Source organism: Cynocephalus volans, chromosome 3, assembly GCF_027409185.1.
Source record: "Cynocephalus volans isolate mCynVol1 chromosome 3, mCynVol1.pri, whole genome shotgun sequence".
Classification (NCBI taxonomy): Eukaryota; Metazoa; Chordata; class Mammalia; order Dermoptera; family Cynocephalidae; genus Cynocephalus; species Cynocephalus volans.
In genome coordinates, this window is record NC_084462.1 from 108353289 (window position 1) to 108374202 (window position 20914).

The 20914-nt window shown below is 47.9% G+C and overlaps 1 protein-coding gene across 1 annotated transcript in view; it reads left to right on the plus strand.

Annotated features, from left to right (window-relative positions):
* Positions 1–12950, plus strand: part of LOC134372375 (T cell receptor alpha chain MC.7.G5-like) — a 360110-nt gene extending 347160 nt beyond the window's left edge. Inside the window, exons 4-7 of the mRNA XM_063089891.1 lie at positions 10125–10355; positions 10495–10545; positions 11928–11966; positions 12844–12950. Of these exons, the coding sequence (XP_062945961.1) occupies positions 10125–10355; positions 10495–10545; positions 11928–11966; positions 12844–12950 (428 nt within the window). The remainder of the gene's footprint in view (positions 1–10124; positions 10356–10494; positions 10546–11927; positions 11967–12843) is intronic.
* The last annotated feature ends 7964 nt before the right edge of the window (positions 12951–20914 follow it).

The window sequence follows — 20914 nt, forward strand, 5'->3', positions numbered from 1 at the left end:
AGCAGCACACAGCAGCCAGGGGCTGTTCCCACCTCAGCTCAGGACTGTATGGTCCAGGCTGTGACTTCTGTGACCCTCAGCTTTCTCATCGCTGAAGCAGGCAGCATGGTCTTTGTTTCTTTCCAACCTCAAAAGTTTTGTGGAAAATGTTGTGTCTTTTTTTTTTTCTGTAGCTTTAGGGTTTCATAGAAGCAGGGGCCTGTCTGAGTCAAGGTCATTAGAAATAAAGGAATCAAATGGCTTTGGGTGCCTTGGCCTATTTCCAGGTGGAGAAGAGGGAAGGATAAAAACACAAATCACAGGAAAGGCTGCAATCCTGCTTGGAGTCCTGCAAGACAGGGACAGACAGGGACATGCAGGAAGCAAACCCCTGGCCTCATGCAGGAAGAGGGCTGGGAATCAGAGGCACCAACGGGCTGTGGGAAGGGACAAGGAGACCTTCGAGGAAAGGCAGTCAGAACAGCTTCAGCAAAATAGACTATAAAATCTTTGCTCTCCAGGCTCAGAGCACTTACAGAAGCCCCTTGGATCTGACAAAAGAGTAGCAGAGTCAGGCCTCAGAACATCCACCCTAAGCAGGCAGGGTGGTGGTGATGTTGGGGTATGGGGAGGGGATGTGGGATGTTGCACCACGTCTCTGCTGACAGGAAAGTGGTGTTTTCTCCTGGGTAACTGGGGACTGCCGGACTCTCCCAAGCCCCGGCTCCCATTGCTGCCCGAGGCGCCAGGACTCAGGAGTTCTGAGGACAGTGAGGGGAGATTTCCTACAACTCTGGGAGCTTGGCCAGTGTCTCTCTGGACTGTTGCCCCAACATCACTGGGGCAATCAGAACAGTAGTCACAGGAGACAGGTTTTATCAAAGTCTTTCCTCGCTGTGTGCAACAGGAGGAAACTACAAACTTATGTTTGGAAGAGGTACCAGCCTTGTTGTTCATCCGTGTGAGTATTATAGAAATGGTCAAGGGAAATTTTGTAGACAGATTGCAATAGTGAGAGAGTCCATGGTGTGGTCTGCTCCATCATGAAAGAATTCCTTTGTTGTCCTGGAGTACCAATCACTGTGTTAGGTCTAATGAAATGATTGTAGCTGTGCTGGACAAGGGTTTCGCACAATGTTTTCAGAGGACAGACCCCTAAGTTTTGAGAAAAGACTTCACTCTTGGTTGGGTTTCTGAAGCAGAACTTTTTTCTTGGCAGCCAAGGGGTCTACCCTGCCCTTCACCCTTATGGCTAAGACTCTGTCACCATCTCCCTTCAGATCCATGAGGTTATCTTCCCCTAGACTAGAGCATCCAAGCCAGGGTGCTGAGGCTCTGTGGGGTGCTGGAATGGCTGGAGCAGGGATGGTTTTCCCCCGGCTGCAAGCCTCATTCCTTTTCCCCAGGGTGAAGCATTGCTGGGAATCATCCTGTTATTAGCTACTATTTACTGAATGCCTGACACATGCCAGTGACAACTTTCATATAAGTTTCATTTGATGTTCACATCTATCCTAATGATAAATAGCTGGTATTATGCCTATTTTACAGATGAGGAAACAGAGTCTCGGCATAAGTAACTTGTCCAAGATCACCCAGCTAGGAATGGCAGAGCTAGAGTTTAACTCAAGTTTATTTGTCTCTCTGGCCTTATTGTTAACTACCTGCTATCACTGTTCCTCCTGTGCTCTGTGAGGGAAGACCCCCACACCTCAAAGGTGGTCTTTGGTCTTTGGTCTGCCCATCCTGAGCCTTGCCATAGTGACCATGGCCTAGTAACTCAACATGTCTGAAGAGATCAGTAAAGTCATTGAATTGGGTTGGCAAAATACAGGCAGGTATGGCAGGGAGGGAAGGAGAAACTTAGGGGGACTGTTTATTGGGCATAAAGTTACACGTAGAGGGAAATTTATCATCAAAACCATGGAATGAACTGCTTAAAGGCTCTGTTCCCTAACAGAGAATGCTGTAAACATGTGAGGGGTCATGGCAGCTGCCCAGGTGGCAGAGAGCAGGTATTTGTACTGCATTGGAGCAGGGTGTGGACACTGGCAGCAGGGCACTCACTTTTGGAAGTGGAACAAGACTCCAAGTGCATCCAAGTAAGTGCCTGACCTTAGGCTCTGGCCAAAAACACAGAAAGCCCCTACTCTGCTTTCTTAGATGATGAATCTGTCCTGAACTAATTTTTCATGTTTCTTCACAAGGATTGCATGTTTTGAAATTTGAATTCCTAGTCACTGGCTTAATAGTAGTTTGTTTTATAAAGGTAGTACTTGCTGGTGGGACTTGGTCTTTTCATTATTACAGATGCAGGCTCTTATTGTTTCTAGATTTTTTGAGACAAAGGATCTTTATCAGAAAAGAAACTGTGACTGATTATGCTAAAAATTTATTTTTGTTACCATTTAGTTTTCATGAAAGGTGATGAATTAAACTTCCCAAAGATGCTGGGCATAGGACACACTCTCACAAAACTCCATATTCAATTGAGAGATAGGAGAAGAAGTTAAAACCTAAACAATGCTATTAAAAACAATAAAGTCTGGAAAATGGAACCATGCAGAAGTTAGAGGAGAAATGAAATAGTTCCAATAACAGAAGATAAAGAGCAGGACTGCATTAAAAATTAATTAAAATATTTAGAGGCTTTATGCATTCAGTGAATATCTACTGAGCAACTATTATATTCCAAGCACTACACTAGATGTGAGGAAGTAAGAAAGGGAAGTGAAGAAGAAAAGGAGGAAGGGAGGGAAGGAAAAAGAAAGGAAGGAAAACGCAGGGTCTCTGTCATCCAGGATCTTAGTGTGTAAACAGACAATTACAGCTTGGTGTCGCCATGTTACAGTGGAGGTACATACAAGTTGCAATGGGAGTATAAAGGAAGGCGTGCCTAACCTCCGATCCTAGTTGCCTGGTACTTATAAGTATTCTTCTCTACACCATAAGCTCTGCGAGGGCAGGACCCTCTCCTCTTTATCCTCAGATCTCTACAACATAATGCCTGGCATATAGGTGTCACCAAACAAATAATTGTGAGAAAATGCCTTCTGACTAGGAGAGGAGGGAAAGCTTAGGTGGAGGGGTAATTACTGTTTAAAACATATTGGTTTAGACATTAGCAAATATTTTCCAACAGAGATATGTTAGATTTGATAGACCTCAAAAAGGGATATTAAAGAGCCCATCTAAATGCATGTGGGTGGGAGAAAGCCCATTTCTCTAGGGAAAAGCTCCTCTGTATTTATCTGTTCATTGTGTGCTTCACCAAAGCTTCCTCCCTGCCATGGGTCAGTTCAGGCTGGATTTTAAAAACCTGAGCCCATTATATTTCTCAAGAGCCAAAGTTCAGAAACATAGGATTATAACATCTGTGATAGGGAAGCAGCCCGTGTGGTTCTAGCAGCAAAAAAGAAAGAAGTCTGATGATCAATATACAAAGTCTTTGTTTGCACTTGAGAGATCACCCAGGAAATAGTTGTTCTAAGGAAACGTTCCTTCATTGGGACCAGAATCATCATTGAAATACACAGCTCCAAGTAGGAAAGTATAAGAAAGAAAGACTAAAAATTCACATTTGGGAAAGGCTATAAATTTGCCATTGTTCCTGGTAGGTAAACCCTGCAAAGTGTTGGGGCGATATAGATCCTGCATGTAGACTGCACCCAGATCTGCCCTGGAACTGTTCCTGACATGGCAGGAGCATTTTCTGCCAGATGCCTAGGTGTTCAGCAGTTGCCACAATAAAATGGAATTGTTTCATGATGACTAGAAATAATCAGCATCAATGAGGCCCCTGATTGTGTCTGCAGGAGTTGGTAGCAGAGAAAACAGATTCAGAGCACAGAAAACTTAATGGATAAAATTAGAGTAACATTTAGAATGGAATTTTAAATTCTTGGAACTAGAGAAGGTATTTCCAAGGAATGAATACACACACACATACACACACACACACACACACACACACACACACACACGCACACACGCATTCCATGGATATTAATGAATCTTTTAAGAAAAAAGGGTTCTTGGGTCAAATAAGTTTGGGCAGCTCTTGATTTCTTTACTGTAGGACTTCACGGAAACTTTAAAAGGCTAGTATGCATTGTCAATCTTCAAGACTGAAATATAGTATTCAGCATTTTTCAAACTTATTTGAGCTTAGAATCCTTTTTTGCAGAGAAATTTATAAGGGTTAGGGTTCTATAAAACTGTCACTGAAAAATTCTTGCCTAAACTATCCTCAAATGTGGGGAATTTTTTTTCCCATATGGATGTCAACACTAGTCTTAGAACCTCCAGAGACAGAAATTATCAGGCCCCATATGTAACTCAGTCCTGACTCTCATAGCCTTCATAGTTAAGCAGTCCTCCTTGTACATTTTATGGGAACATTCCCAAGGCAATTTTAGTCTCTGTCTTCCTCTGCCCTCAAGGAATAATAGAAACCGCTTTCTAAAAGGAGAGCCCTTCATAGGCCTCAGTTCTACCATCAGCCCCATCCTAGATTTTCCATCTATTGCCAGTGCTGTGAATTTTTCCGGCAAGATTCGTTTCCAATTATTCTATGGCTGTTTTCCAGACTCTACAGTTTTCCTCCTTCACTTTTAGTTGTGGAAGCAAGAATAGGCATCCACCCTCAAGGAAGGCCTGAGCAGGCTCAGGCTGGCGGTGAGGAAGAGGTCTGTGGGGTTATTACACAGAAAGCTGAAGAATTAAGACCCAGTGGGTGAGACTTTTCTCTCTTGTCATAGAAAGGTTGACCTGGAGGAGCCTGAAAAATAGGGGCAGGAGGCAGAGTGCCCCAGCCCGGCTGGTCCTGCCCACATTAGAGTTCTTGTAAAGCACCCTCCTATTGTGTGTGGTCTGGTGGCTACGATAAGGTGACCTTTGGAGCAGGGACCAGGCTGGCTGTGCACCCATGTGAGTATGAACATGCAAATGACCAGGGCGAAAAGAACTGCCGACTTGTATATGAGAAAACAGGCAATGATTTATAGCAAACTTAGGGACATAGGAAGCACTCATTTTCCATTTCTAAAGGCTCTCCTTAGTGACTTAAAATCTTCCCATTTTTCATATGAAAGATAGAGATGCCAAGAGCCAATCAAATAAATGAAAATCCGAGCAGAATAATTTCCAAAAACATAAAAAGAGTTTGAGACACTCGGTGCTTTTAATTGAAGCCAATAACATCAGCACCAGATAATCTGAACATTCAGGAAATTAGCTAAGTGCCCTTGGGGGAAAGAAATGCGTCAATGACAAACACAAATTCTCTTTCCCTGTAGTAGGTAGCTAAACGCCCTGGTTTGGCTAATGAGCAGGTGTGGGATACCTGCTCATAGAATCTTCCTCTCTGCAGTTTAGTAGAGTTTTGAACCCTCTCCCAAGGGTAAAAGTGACCCAGACCCCTATCTGAATGGCACATATAGCACATGAAATAACTAGATATGGAGGCAGTAATGTATAGCGAGGCCAACAAAACTGGGGGAAATCTGGCTCCATTCTTATCAGCAGTATTCGACAATAATGCCTCCACTTTCTCAACAGCAAAATGACAATAACCACAGCATAATAATATGAGATAATGCCCAGCATATAACAGGTAATAAAGGGTAGCTTTTCTAAATTATTATTATTATTGTCACTGTCAAGGCTTTGCTGTACTAAGGTTTACATGACTGTAAATGGAAAGGCAAACAGCTTCCTTGGGAAATAGGAGACCTAAGAGACAAAGACCCAGTGAGCCTTTTAGGACGGCACTCTTCAGACCATTGGGTTCTAGCAGAATAGCATCAGGCAGGTACCCTGCAGTGGGGTACAGCAGTATTCACAAGCTAATCTTTGAAACAGGGACCAGACTGAGCATCCAGCCAAGTAAGTAGAGTAGGAAAAGGGTGGACATTGACAACTAATTCTTTTTTGTCCAAGATGCTGACTTGTACCCAGGTATTTTCCTCTGTAGGGTCTCAAATGGTTCTCTCCACCCATCCCCAGAAAATCCTACCATCCATCACTCAGTGCTCGGGAGGCATTATCCTTAGACTGGGACCTTAGGATTCATGAGGCAGGTGATGAGCAAGTGGTCCCGGACCTTCCGCATGAGGATACAAGACACTGCTGCCCTGAGTAGGGGTTTTTGCTTTACTGAATTCTTGGTTTTTTGAAATCACATAAAATCACAACCTCATCCCAGGGCACCACAGCACAATAGGGCAGTAGGAAAAGAACTGTACATACCAGAGATAAAATCTCAATACAAAAGGCCAAAAGGACTAACTCTGAGGAGTGTGATTCTGCTGTCCTGTGAGTGAACAGTACTTCCCCTATTTAAGTAGCAGATACGTCCTGTGAGTTTCTGCAATGGTGTCATCTGTGGTGCAAAATACTGGAGGAATGACTGGCAAACTCACGTTTGGGAAAGGGGCTCAAGTGTCCATAATATCTGGTGAGTCATCCCAGGGATCACCATTTGCAACCCCGTAGGCCAGTGTTACTAGTCCTTTCCTTGGGGAAATCAGTTATTACTATGGTGAGGCTAACTATGGACATTGTAATTAATTAATCGTCTTACAGAGGCCTGGAAAGGGAATAAGCATCACTGTCAATCTTGAATACCTGTGTTTTCTCTAGGTCAAACACATTAAAATTGGACTTTAATTGTTCAACGGATATTTTTAATGCCGTCTATGTGACTGTCACTCCCTAAAATATTACAGAGTATGAAGAAGTCTAAGATAGATGCCTGACCTGTCCCCAAATAGTATAAAAACTAGCCAAAGGGAAAGAAGAACTGTAAATTTAGCAACCTGAAAACTACTTTAGTATTAACCAGTTGATGATGTCCATAGGCACAATAGAGATTCAGAAAGATAGGGGCCTGGCCAGAAAGTTGTCCTAGATGGAGAAAGTTTTATGCAGTACAAAGGATTTGTTTAACTCTGAAGGATGGGTAAGGTCTGTACAGGCAGAGAAAGGAGAAAAGGAGAGTTCCAGGCATAAGGAACAACAAGAAAGAAGGCATGATCTTGAGTATGAACAAGGCCTGTGCGTTTCAGCCTAAGTAAACACCTCTGATAATAAAGTTGGATGGAGAAAAAGACAAAGAAGATGTCTTCTTAGACAATGGAGAAAAGAAATACTAGAGCATTCAAGAGAATGCAGAAATTAGAGCCAGGACCAGCCACCAGGAAACTGAGAATCCAACTTAGAAATGCAGACCAAATGTGAAGGTGAGAGAAGCCAGCTGTTCCCATGAATGGCTCATGACATAGAGACCTCCCCCTTCCTTCTTCGGTGGGCTCAAAGAGGGGTCATCCCATGTCGCAGAGGCAGAGAACCCTAATGGTTTCTGTAATGGATTCATTGGGAGTGGTACAAAGGTGCTGCCTACCAGTTGCAATTTGGCAAAGGCACCAGAGTTTCCATTATTCCCGGTAAGTCTGCTCATGTACGTTATTTCCTGATGCTCACCAGAACCTCAATGGGGCCAGAGTCAGTGCTGCTAATGCTCATTTCTAGGTTCCTAATGTCTAACTACAGAGCACAGATTTAGTGATAAAGGAGTTTTCAGTCACTGCTGTGCTCCTGGGGATCTGAAGCACACACACACGCAGACAAGTGCTTCGGCAGTTAGTTTTGAATTAAAACAATGGGTTAGGATATAAAATAGCTGAACTTCCACATTGAAAAATTGATCCACTCTTGCTAAGGCTACCTTCTGATATCATCAGTAGGAGGGTGTGTTTTTCCTGCTAGGGTGGAATGTGATGTCTCTTCCCACAAGGCTCTGGCAGGTGGACCCCTAAAGAAGTCCAGATTAAAAGTGACTCATTTCTTATTTTCAGATAAAAAGATAAGGTTGCACTAGAGGTACATGGGGATGAAAGTAAGAGGGGGTAAAAAATATTGAGTATGTCTACTGCAACCTTATTTTTTTTTTTTTTTTGTATGAAAATAAGAAATGAGGTAGTAAGCTGGACAGGCGAAACAATGGCAAAAATGCAGGTTGGAAAGCTCAAAGTGTATCGACTGGTGGAAGCAAGATTTGAGAGAGGATAAAAATCACCTCACTTCTTCTGACTTCATGTTATTGCTGTTTCCTCTTGATCTTTCATTGGCAAAATTTAGCAGTAATTAACCTGCCCCTGGTAGAGTCACCCCTCATAAACTTAAAGGTGGTTTTTAAGTCTCACCCTCAGTCTCTGTAGCCGTTCCTCAAAATCTCACGTTCTGCACTGTCCAGTAGAACTTTCTGTGACAATGGGAATGTTTTGCTAATCTACACGGTCCAGCACAGTAGCCACAGCTGCATGCATGTGGCTATTGAGCTCTTGAAATTAAGTCTTCATTTTTAATTGAATTTTGATTTTGGTTAATTTTCATTTAAATAGCCACAAGTAGCTATTGACTATTGTATGGACAGAATGGTCTAGACCTTCTCCGTTCTGACACCCACTGGCCCCAGGACTTGAGTGAGTGTTTAACTCGGACTTGATGTTGGGCTTCTGCCCCCCACAGCATCCGCCTTTCCCCTCTAAAGCCAAACTGCATCTGATAGCACCTGATATTCTGCCCTCCCCTCAAGGTCACACTTTCTCAGCACTTCCATATTCTTCCATATCCCCTTCCCAGTCCTACCCGAGACCCCCACTTGTAACCAACAAATCCATTGAGAAGTGTTGGTGGAGCAAATGGCTTCCTGTCTCTCCCCTCCAGTAAGAGTTATGCCTTAGACTTAATCCATGTGATATCAGGCTCCCCAGCTATGCAGAGATTGGAGGGAAGTAAGCAGAATCCTTGGGGCCAGAGTTTTGGATGTGTCCCTCCCCCCCCCCCACGCATCTGACCATAGAGCCCACCCCCTGCTCTGCCACTGCGAGTGTAGCCCCATGCTACTGGCAGCTCTGCCTTGACTCCATGTCCCAAGACCATGCCAAGGGCTGGTTTCTTTAGTTTGGGATCCAGCTGGATGTCTGCACTGCCAAGGCCACCCTGGCTGGCTCAACAAGTGGGGTGCATCACCAAGCTCTGATAAACCTTGTGTGCATGGCGGGGAGCTGTGGGAGCAGAGAATCACTGGGGCAGGAAGTTCTAATCCCAACCCTGCTGGAAACTCTCTGGGTGGCCCCAACGTGTTAACTCTCTATCCTCCGGTAAACCTCTGCTTCCTCCTCTAAAGGAAGGAGGTCAGAAAGAATAAACAATGAGAGTCATATTAAAAACACAAAATCCTACGGAAATACTAAGGAATGAGTCTCAGCACTAAGAAAAAGCCTCCAGTAACTCCTGCTTCCTGGGGGTGAAGAGCAGAAACTGACTTTGTATTACTTAGTAGCACGTTATCATGGCAATACCCTGGCAGGATCAATAGCTCCAACCACTAACATTTGTTCAGTACTTTATAGTTTATTAAATATATTTCTATATGGACAAACTCTCGTTTTTTTCTCAGAATAGCATGGTTAGGAAGGTGGATGAGGAAACAGCTTCATTTTACGAATGAAATTCCTGAGACTTTAGGAGCTGGTAAGACTTGCTCAAGGCCTTATATCTAGTAGATAGATGAGTCAGGGCTTGGATGCAGGTGTTCTGATTTGTAATCTAAAATTTTTATCAGTGAGAGAGAAATCTGGTAATGTGATAGATTTTTCAGCGCAATGCCAACATATCATAAACCTCCAATTCCTGCCAATGCTCAGCCTAAAAAGGGAGACCACTCTAGATTCCGAGATGTATGGTTTACTTTGCTGGGCCTTTTTCCGAAGCTTGCTTTTGTCCTGCCAGAGCTACATTGTTTGCAAGTCTTGCTAAGGTTTTGAAGAAGTTCCAATTAAGTATAACAATAAGCAATATCAGTAAGTAGCCCTGCACTTCTGGTTTCCTTGAATGGCAGGCAGGGACTGGCAGAGCCTGGCCTCTTGGCCAGAACTCACCCCTGTGCCTGTCCCCTAAGTCCCAGTCCATCATGAGCAGCAGGTTTCTAAAATGTTATTTTCCATTTAAAGCCTGAGAATGTGACTTGCCAACCCCATGGAGCCCTGCTCTTGTCCATCACTGGCATCTGGACTCTGGGCTAGGTTGGAGCAAAGAGGGAAAAAAGAACATGTCCTGACCCCAGTCTTCTTGGCTTACAGTTATCCAGGACCCTGACCCCGCTGTGTACCAGCTGAAGGATTCCAAATCCAGCAACAATTCCATCTGCCTATTCACGGACTTTGATTCTCAAGTCAATGTGTCTCACGTCTCAGAGTCCGAAACATTCATCTCAGAACAAACAGTGACGGACATGCGGTCCATGAGTTCCAAGAGCAACAGCATCTTAGCCTGGAGCAGCAGAACTGATTTTAACTGTACAAGCGCCTTCAGTGGGAACAAATTCTACTCCAGCTTAGGTGAGTACCCCTGGGTGCCTCTGCAAGCTGAGTCTCCCAGCTTTGAGAGGCCTGGTTCTGCCTGGTGCTCAGGTCAATGGGGTCTAAAAGCTGCTCTGATTGGTGGTCTCAGACTCATCAATTGTCAGCAAAGATCCCACCCTCTTTTTTACTAAGGAGCAGTGAGCCCCACCCTGGCAGCCCACGAATGTCAAAAAACAAATGAGGAAAAGATGGCAGGAGAGGGCACTGGCCCAGCCTCAGTCTCACCAGCTCTACAAGTTCTCTCCTCCCTACTTTGCTCAGGCTATTTGCCTCTTGCTGCTCCTCCAGGCCCCGTTCTAATGCCCTCCTCTAAGATGGCTCCCTTATTTCTCGCTGCCAAAAGATCTTCCCCAACTCCTGACCTCACTCGGTCACTCATTCATTCAACAACCATTGATTGTGTGGGTACAATGCACCAGGGGCTGGAGCAGAGAACTGAATAGTCAGAGGAGAAGGCTCCTGGAGGAAGCTTCAGTCTATTCGGGGAAGCCCATCCATCAACAGGGGAAGATCTAAACTTCAGATTCGTATGTGCTTTAACTCAGGGTTGTGGAAACAGCCACATTAGGGACAAAAATCAGGGGTAGGATCTCTGGGGAAATGGTATTTGAGCTGAGACTTAAAGGATACCAGCCATGCCAAGGGCAGAGAGTAGACCCTGTGGAGTCCTGAGGCAGGAGCACAACGAAAAAGGGGAAGAGTAGTAGGAAATGAATAGGAAGACGTAGGCAGGGCCACATCACAGGGCCTCACAGGCCACGAGAGGGCAGGTGCTGTTCTCAGTATGCTGGGAAACTATCGATTAGCTTTAAGCAGGGGAGTGACATCTAATTTACTTTTTTAAAAGATTGGTCTGGTTGCTGTGTGGAGATGGATTGTAGGCTAAGAGTGCAAGCAGGAAGGGAGCGACGGTGGCAGAGAGACAGTAGAGGCCTGGGTGGGGTGACAGCAGGGATTTGAGCGGCCAGTGCCATTTGGGTTTCAAGATAGAACTATGCAGGGATGAGAAGGAGTAGAGGGGATCAAGGAAGATTGCTGGATTTTATGCCTGAGCAGCTGAGTTAATGATAGCGCCATTTATTGAGACAGAGAAAGCAAAGGAAAAAATTTGGAGTGCAGGGATCAAAATTTTTGGAACCCATAAAAGTATCTGCACTCCTATGGCCCTTGTCAATGTGTATAAGTCTCACAGCCCCTGCTGGACTCCAGGCTGGAGCCTGCCCAAAGGCAGGAACTATGTGTGATGGTTCCTTGTAGCCTGTGTCATCAACATGTCCTTTGCACAACCAGTGTTCATTGAGTGAATAAAGAGGTGCCCAGCAGCCAGGGTGCTGGTCCTGCCAGGGCCAGTGGCTCTCCCCAGCAGGTCCCCCATGCAGTAAGTTCGCTGCAGATCTCTCCATGCAGAAGCATGAAGAGACTGTGAATGTTCACTTGCTCGACAAGTAGGAGGTCTGGGTTGGGAGAGTGAGCACACTCTGAATTCTAAGAACATTTCTTTTTTTCTCCTTTTAGGGATTCCCTGTGATGCCAAGTTGGTAGAGAAAAGCTTTGAAACAGGTAAGAGAGTGGTCTAGCCCAGCTTTGCACAGGGTGGGGGAAGCCATGAACCTGACGGGTTAGGGGAGGTGAGAAGAAATTAGCAAATCTAGGAATAAGTTATGAGGAATGGAAACAGCAGTTGGAGACCTGCTCAGAGCTCCCTGAGGTCTTTCTTGAATCCCTCTCACCATGTCCAACCTTCTTTTCCATTCTAAGTACTTTGAGAATGAGTCTCTAATTGTACTAGACCAATGACTCACTCCTAGGCTCCTATTCTTTTCAATAGCTCCACTGTCAGGAGAGGCAAAGAGAGCTTCTGGGTGGCCCAGCTGGGAAATTTGACTCCCTTAGATATAACTCTAGACTAACCAGGACATCCAGGGGACAGTTTCCCTTCATAGCCAGTGGATTTGCTTCTGTCAAGGAAAGCAAAATTACTCACTAGCCTGCAGGAAGTGATCTTGTCTCTAGGGTCCCCGCCACTCTTCACCACAACCCTAGGCCCATAGTCATTTCCATCTGAGTCATTCTCACTAAGTCATCCCTCCTGTGGTTCAGCCTCTAGATTCTCACTAAGGGGCCCACACCCCAGGCATTGCTATAAGTTCTGAGCACCTATCCCTAGCTCCAGCCCCAAAGGGGCTCAGAAATAAAATAAGTCCACTGTTGGTGCTCTAAAAAACCACTGTTGACCCTGGAGGAATGCACACATAAAAATATGTTTGCAAGTGGATGAGAGAGAGGCAGAAGCTCTGAGGGAGATGCAGATCCGGGAGCTGAAGCCCACCCCCACCCGCCCCACCTTGCTTTTGGGAAAACCACTGGTGCATCATGCAGAGCTGTGCAGACCTCTGACGTGCGCACCCATAACCACTGCGGCCTCTTGGTTTTACAGATATGAACCTAAACTTTCAAAACCTGTCAGTGATTGGGTTCCGCATCCTCCTCCTGAAAGTGGTTGGATTTAACCTGCTCATGACGCTGCGGCTGTGGTCCAGCTAAGGTGAGGGGCATCAAAGCTGGGAGTCGGGGCTGCAGGTCTCGGGTGGGTCCCCAAGCTATGAGAGCAAAACTCCCCAAAGGGTCTTGCTGTTAAATCCTAACTACAGGCCCACCACACTCCTCTATTTTTTTCCTGTTACACATTCCTCTTATTCATGACAATGGCCCGAAGCATTTGTGTAACAAAACACACTCATTCCCACCACCTCAGTTGAGCCATGTTTCCCCTATGAGGTATGAAGATCAGTTGTTATCCCATTTTAGAAATGAAGAAACTGAGGCCAAGTAAGTCAAGGGCCACACTGTTGGTGAGTGGAAGAACAGAGAACGCAGGACCCAGATGCATCTGCACCACACGCCTTCTGTCACACTTCTTTCACTGTGGGACTACAAGGGCCCCTGATTCCTCTCTTCATGCCCTCTCTCCCCAGTTGGCTCCCAACTCAGCAGTGAGAAGACATTACGCTCAGCTCACTCATAGCACATCCTAGTCCTGGCTGGAGTCTCCATGCCCTCCTCCCCAGTGTCCCCAGCCATCTCACTGAAAAACGCATCCCCTTCCACCATCAAACCGAACTCCAGGGTCCGTTTGCTCCTGGAACACTAGAACACAGCCCCAGACAGAGCCATCTCCTTCATGTCCCCAACAGTCCTGGGTCCCCCTCAGAATCCACCCTGACCTCTGCTCTTCCTCATCCCAGGTCTGCAAGATTGTGAGAGAGCTGGGCTCCCTCCTGCCTTCCTCCTCACCACCCCTCCTCCTCCTCTTCAAGCAGAGGAAAAGGCTCCCACCACCCCTCTGGCCCTCACTGGCAATGCCATCAACTGGATGCCACCCGAATCTGTGATGAAGGTTGCTGAGGAGCTGCCACACGCTGCTGCCGCCCCTGTGTTCCCTCATGGCTGCCTGTCACTGCCTGACCCTCCCCAAAGACCACCTCTGCCTTCCCACTGGACGAGGGATTCCCCAGTGAGGGCTCTTGGACTCTAGCTCCTGGAGAATGTTGTGAGGAGTTTGTATTTTTAAAGTAGTGTTCATAAAGAAATATGTACTCCCCTTTTCCCCAAGATGTGGGGAAAAGCACCTCATTATCTAGGCCCTGCTATGCTGTGCATCTGAGCCACTTGTGTATCTGCTGCCCTGGCTTCATTAAAAGTGATGTTGAAGAGCAGAGACTGCATTCCTGTTTCACTGGGTTTGGCTGGGGTCATTTTCTGCTGATCACTAGCTGGGCAGAGAGAAACCAAGGCATTTGTCCATAATGCTGTCCAGGGAGCCTAACTCAACAAACTGCTTAAGTCAACCTCTGCTTGGAATAACCTCTAAAAAAATTCCACTTAGCAGGCTGTGCTGGGGACCAGGAAAACCCACTTAAAAGCTTGGGCCCCTGCTCTTTCGTCTTCATGCCACACCACAGGACCACCCATAGCAGGAGGCCCAAACACATGGGTGGTAGTGGGCTGTAGTGCAAATTTAGCAGACAAGGACCACACAGCAAATGTCCCCAAAATGCCACCCACTGTCTCCTGCCCTCCAGGAACGTTGCCTTTCCTCTCAGATTGAATTTCCATTGAAATTCTGCATTGTGGGCCGAGCCTGTGGCGCACTTGGGAGGGTGCTGCGCTGGGAGTGCGGCGACGCTCCCAGCGGCCGCGGGTTCGGATCCTATATAGGAATGGCCGGTACACTCACTGGCTGAGTGCCGGTCACGAAAAAGAAAAAAAAAAAAAAAAGAAATTCTGCATTGCCCCACAAATTCACAGCTGGGAACCACCCACCACTGCACTGCCCAGGTCTCAGCCCAGTGCCCAGACCCTGGAGGTGCCCAGTCTAGGAGCAGTGTTGGTTGGCAGGAGGCTGTGACCCCAGGAAGACTTTACACTCCCACCACCGGACACGCGAACGAGAAATGAGGAGATGCACTCTCTCCCCTCAAGCCCAGGGACTTAGCCAAGGAGAGTGGATGTCTCAAGCTCTCCCCTTAGAGGGACAAGAGGTGATCCCTTGGAGCCCCAGGGCACACTACTCTCTCTCCTGAGACTCCTGCTGACAGAGCACCTTTCCCCAGGGTCACGGATGCTGATGAGAACACACCCCAGAGACCACTCAGCCATCCACCTGACAATTACCACTAACAGGACCAAAGCTGAGTGCTTATGAATTCCCAGAGGTGGAGGAGATCCTATCCCCAAATTCCTCTGTGGTTCACCTGTGTGTCTCTGACCACACCAGCCAGAAGCATTCAAATCCTTCCAGCTACAGTTCAAGCTTGCTGCTTTTCATAGGGATGGAGCTACCAGCTTTAATAGGTAACCTAAGGCATGTCTCTCCCCTCTATGAGCTCCAGGGTCACCATCTATAACTAAGAACAAGCGTCCCATTTCTTGGTCAGCCCTGCCAAGGGTAGTCATGGGATCCCAGTTCCTTCTGAGGTGCCTCATCTCCAGCCTGAATACATCACTTTAAAGATCACAAAAGGGGAAGGTCTCAGAGGAAATCCCATCATAGCAGGGTCACTCTCACATGGGAAGACAGGCACTGCCTTCCCAAAGTGGGATTTACCACCTGGGGGAACTCCAGGAGGCCTCTTGCTTAAAACTGCCTCCTCATCAGTTTGACAAAATGCCAGAGATTCCACCACTGGGAATTTCTTTTAATTAAAGTATTCTCTTCCCTGTATTAAATGAAAATGCCCCTGAGGGGTTAATAGAGCAAGCCTTTATCAACCATTAAAAACTTCGGGCAAATTAGTCTCTTTTTTTCCCCCCTTAAAGTGGTAATTCTCTTTGCTCTGTATAAAAAAGATCTAGGAGAAGGAAGGGTGGGTGTCTGGAGAGGCAGAACTGTACCTGCAGTGATGCTGAGGCTGAAGGGGACACGGGGGCTTGGGGCAGAGGGCAGGAGCCTGGAAGGCAGTGAAGGGGCCAAAGACAGACACCTCCAAGAATCTCAGAGGAGGCCCAGACTGAGGAAAGCCTAAGGGAGCCTGTGGAGTTGTGCCAGCCCAATGCCCTTGGACGGCAGGGCCCAGCAGTCACTGGCTGCCGAAGACCTACACGAGGTGATGCAGCAGGGACTGTGGATCCACCCACGCCCACGGAGGGAGTAAGTCCTCCTTCCAGGCCCAGCCTAAGCAGAGGCACAGAGTGACAAGACCTGGGACACCCTTCTGGAGAAAAGGGTCAGCCACCCCCTGAGAAATTTTCATCCTAAACCAGGAGTTCCTCAAACCCAGCAAGACCCTTCCCTCATGTCTGAGGCTGTTAAACCTAAAGCCAGTTAGGGCTGAGGTCAGAGGAGTGGGCCAGGTACAAGTAAGTTGCAGGTGAGCAAGTGCTGGGAGCGAAGAATAGAGTTCATCTATCTTTGACCACTCTGTCCTCATGCCTGGCTCCAGGACCCACCTGGGATGTCAGAGAGAATTAAAATGGCCTTGAGAGGAGGCCCAGAAGAAGGGTTCCTGTGCCTACCAGGAAGATCAGGGCAGGGCCTGGGGCCAGTGCAGAGGGCCCCGCTGTAAGGAAATGGGCATTGTTTAGCCTGAAGGGAAGAGGCAGCTGAGGAGACCTGGAGACATGGTCATAAAGAGCCCTGCCCTGATGACCCCAGTCCCTGTGAGCCTGGGCAGTAGGTTGCAGCTGCAGCCTGGGCCCAGCCTCGTGGCAATGCCAAAAGCCTAGCAGGGAACATGTTAGTTACCAAGGTAAATCATAGAATGAATTTCTCTGGACAGGCGCCCTACTGCCCCAGAAGGCTTAAGCACAGGCCAGCCCTGGAAGCAGAAAAAATGGACCAAATGAACTCTCATGAACCCAGGCCTAAGATTATAGAGGATTCTCTGCCACTTCACTCAGAGACCTGCCCTCCGAGTGCAACTGGAGCCACAGTCCAGTCAGGAGGAAGGGCAAGCTGTGTGAGTGTGTGCCTAAGCAGCAGCAGGGTGGGGTCTTCAGCTCCAACAGAGCAACCCCTCTGCTGCTACCCACCATTGGGGGCAGCCATCTGAGTCGTAAAGGACCATTTCATTTTTTTGATTCACCCATAAAATCTAACTCCCCTGGGGTACATGTAAAGCCCTCATATCACTTTATTATCGGGTAACATCTCAGCAAGGAAGTCCACTTTCCCTGGGAGGTGTACTTTGCTCACTGTCCCAACAGCTAGCACAGTGCCTGGCATACAACGGATGCCATGAGTGATTAGTGTGTTAGGCATTAGGGAGGGAGCTGAGTTTGCACGGTGGGGAATACCAGAGAGGACAGTGGGGATTAATAGAGGAGGTGGCCAGTTGGGCCATTATTTCACAGTTTTGCCAAGAGCTAAGAGTAACTTGTCAAGAACTGTCAGAAAAAGCCAAAATCTGAATGGTGGCCCCTTGGCCAGGGCAGCCCCCCAGTAGGCACTTGGCCACCCAGTCAGGCCTGGAGAATGGTTACTGCGGGAAAGCTCACAGGGCACCTGGAAATCTGAGCCACAGTCACCACATGACCATACCAAGGCCCAAGGCCAAAGGCCACTTCACGTTTCACCTCGGTTTCTCCACGTGTTCTATCCTAAAACCCGCCTCCAATCTACCTCCTCCAGCACTGTGTGGGGAACAGGGCTTCTGACTGAGATGGGCGGGTCTGGAGCCTCGGTGCTGTCATTCTTGTTAATAAATGCAGATTGCTGGGGAGGGCGCAGGATCACCAGTGTCCCGCCTCTGTGTAAAGGCCACCTGGACAATAGGGCGGCGAGGGGGGTGGTGTCAGGCTTCCTTTCACACAGACACACGAATGCATAAGGTCTCCTGCGGGTATCACACATAGAGCTACATTTGGAAATCAATAAACAGGTCAGACATTGAGTCAGTAGCCAGAAGTAGAACAGGAAGTGGAAAAAATCCCCACTTCCCTCCAGGTGTTTGGGGGCTGGGGCAGCCCCCTCCCATTTCCATGACGTCATGGGTGCTGAGAGGGGCAAACAAGGCACCCTTTGAAGCTCTCCCGCAGAAGCCACATCCTCTGGAAAGAAGAGTTAAAAATACTGAGTTAGAGATAGCATCGCCCCAGGCCACGTGCCAACAGGAGGCAGGTGGGCCGTTACACCGCCACCCGACCGCAGGTGCGACAGAAGGCCCCGAGCCACGCTGGGAGGGACCCAGGCCCGCCGCCGACAGTGCCCACGCCCAGCGAGAGAGGAGGCGCCGCCTGCCCACCTGCCCACCTGCCAGGCCTCCCTCACCCCCCACCCCGTGCCCCTTCAGATCAAGCCCCCGGATCAAACCTTTATCTAGCCTGATAAACATTTGCTTAATACCGGACAGACCTCCAAGGCGTATGTCCAGTCCACCCTCCCCTGGGAGGGAGGGATGTGGGGGGCCACATCTGTCCCCACACGCAGCTGGGGCTGGTTTTCCGAGGGAGCCCCTCCCCCAGTGCTTCCCTTTCCCTCACTCCAGGCCGAGGCTGACGTGCTGGGTGATGGCCCTGATGGACGTCTGCCTCTCTGGGGCCAGGAGACCAGGAGTCTGCAGGAGAGGAGGAGCAGAATCTGAGACCCGATTAACGCTGGGGCTCGGATGTCCTGCTCTGTGGTGGTGTCCTCAGTCGCCCACCTGGGGGCAGCAGTGCTCTATCAAAAAGACCTCTTCTCCCTAGGTCTGTTTATTCTGGGAAGTGAAAGCCCCCAAAGCTTAGGAAAACCTCTTTTCAGAAGAAAATACAATGGCAGGTGACTTTATTCCACAAGCCCCTCCCCTGGGCTAGTCAGGGCTAGTCAGGGCTCTGGGATCCAGGCCTGTGTGATCCTATCTCATCTCCACAGAGAGGAGGGTCTGGGGTCAGGCCCACAGGCAGCAGGGGGCACTGCCTGCCCAGGAGTATCAGATTCACTCCACACAGCACTAGAGGGAGACCAGAGGGAGGGGCTGGGGGAGCCAGCAGGGGGCCAGGCTGGAGCTTCAGATTCAGAATCAGGGAGCCTAGGCTGGCATCCAGGATCCATCACTTCACTGGCCTCCTGTGCTGGGAAGGTCACTAACCACCCACAGCCTCAGTTTCCCAATGGACCAAGGCTCTCTCGTAGGGTAGTTTAAGAACCAAGGCATCTTTCACATTGCACGTGAAAGGCATGTGCCAGATACTGGGCCAGGCTCTGGGGATTCAGTACAAACTGTACATATATAACTCCAGACAGACGAAATTCAGGAACAGGCAAAACGAATCACCAGTGATGGAAATCAGAATGCTGTTTGCCCCTGGGGTAGAGGGGTTGATTGGAAAAGGGCAGGAAGGAACCTATAGGGGTGAAAATGTTCTGTATCTTGATTTGGGTGATGGTTACATGGGTGTATACAGATGTCAAAATGCATCAAAACATACACCTAAGTTGTGTGCATTTTAGTATATGTAAATGAAATCCCAGTAAAGTACTGCTCCGATTAAATATATCCACAAGGTCTCTGTCCTCAAGGAACTAGCAGTCCAGTGAGTAGGTGGGCATGAAAGAGACGTGTCAATGGTTGTAACTGCATGAGAGAGGCTTTGTTGTTATGTTATTGAGGAGAGTCCTTGGCAGAAGTCAGGAAAGCCTCACTTGCCCCTCACTGGCTTTCTCTCCTAGGGCTTTTAGAACTCCTCTGAGTCCCAATTTTTCGTGATGCATATGGAGATAAAATACCTACACCCCCTCCCCCCCATGCCACTGAAGGGATTGAAAAAGATAATGGGCATGGAAATGCATAGTAAACTGAAATCCCAATGCAAATGTAAAGCAGAGTTGTGTCAGAATACCCAGAAAGAAGGACCAGGATCCTGCAGGTGAGATCAGTTGGCTCGGCCACACTGCATCACGGTGCTGAGATGGATGTGGGGCTGCTGCTCAACTAAGCCAGCACCCAGGTGAGCTTGGGGCTGCCCAGGCCCCACCTTCTGTCAGTCAGTGTTACCCATAGTGGATGGCCACTTCTCCTGTCACTATGGACCCAGGAGCTTCTTGTTATACCATCATGTGTATTTTGTTGCTCCCTCCATGACTTCCTACTTCTGACTTCCAGCTTCAGAGCTTGATGGAGGGGAAATTCCAGGACCAGGAGGCACTGGCAATGCTGTGGGCCAAGTTTCTAACAGAAGCCAACACTTGTGGCCCCACAGCTCTCCAGGCCTCCTTGACTCCTCTCACTGCATCATCCCTGGACAGTCTCATTTCTTATCTCCCCTCCCACCCTCTGGGGTCTTCCCTGCTTTCAGAAGGACCCCTGAGCCCCTTGCAGGACACAAAGCTTGAAAGCATGGAGCCAGACCTCTCCAGCGGGCAGGTTCTCTGGGCAGCCATCTCCCCTTAGGCCAGGACACCCTAAATTGTTGGGGGGGGAGGTGGGATTCATCATCTCTGAGAAGAGAGAAGCCCAGTGTATCTGTTTGCTCTGGAAATGTGGGCATGTTCCCATTCAGGGGGCAAAAGAATCCAGGAAAGAGATCCCTCCCATTCAAAGCCTTCCTAACAACCCACTAAGAAGCAGGAAAGAGTGCCAATCTACCCTTTCCCTGAACCACCCACATACGATTTAACAATCAAGAAAAGGAAAATATTAGAGGAAGAACATATAAATATAAGAAGACAACGCTGGCAGGACTTAAGAGAGTTTAAGTAGATGAAGGACTGTGTTTTACACAGTGGTGAGCACCTGGTCTTCATCTCATGCTTCCAGATTTGATGGGAGGAAACTAGGTTAATCTTTAAAGAGACTTGTTTCCAGTGGAGAAAGACACTGTTTTTATCAACCTCTAGGGTGTCTACCCTTCTCCTGCTGACCCAAGTTATTCCAGTGATTTACCAAGGGACACACGGCCTTATCTTGAAACTTCATCACAATATCCCGTGTCTGTACAACACCAAAGCAAACAGTACCTCCTTTCATCTTCAGAATAACCCTAAGTGCTAGGCAGAGTATTATCTCCCCCATCACAAATGAGGAAACAGG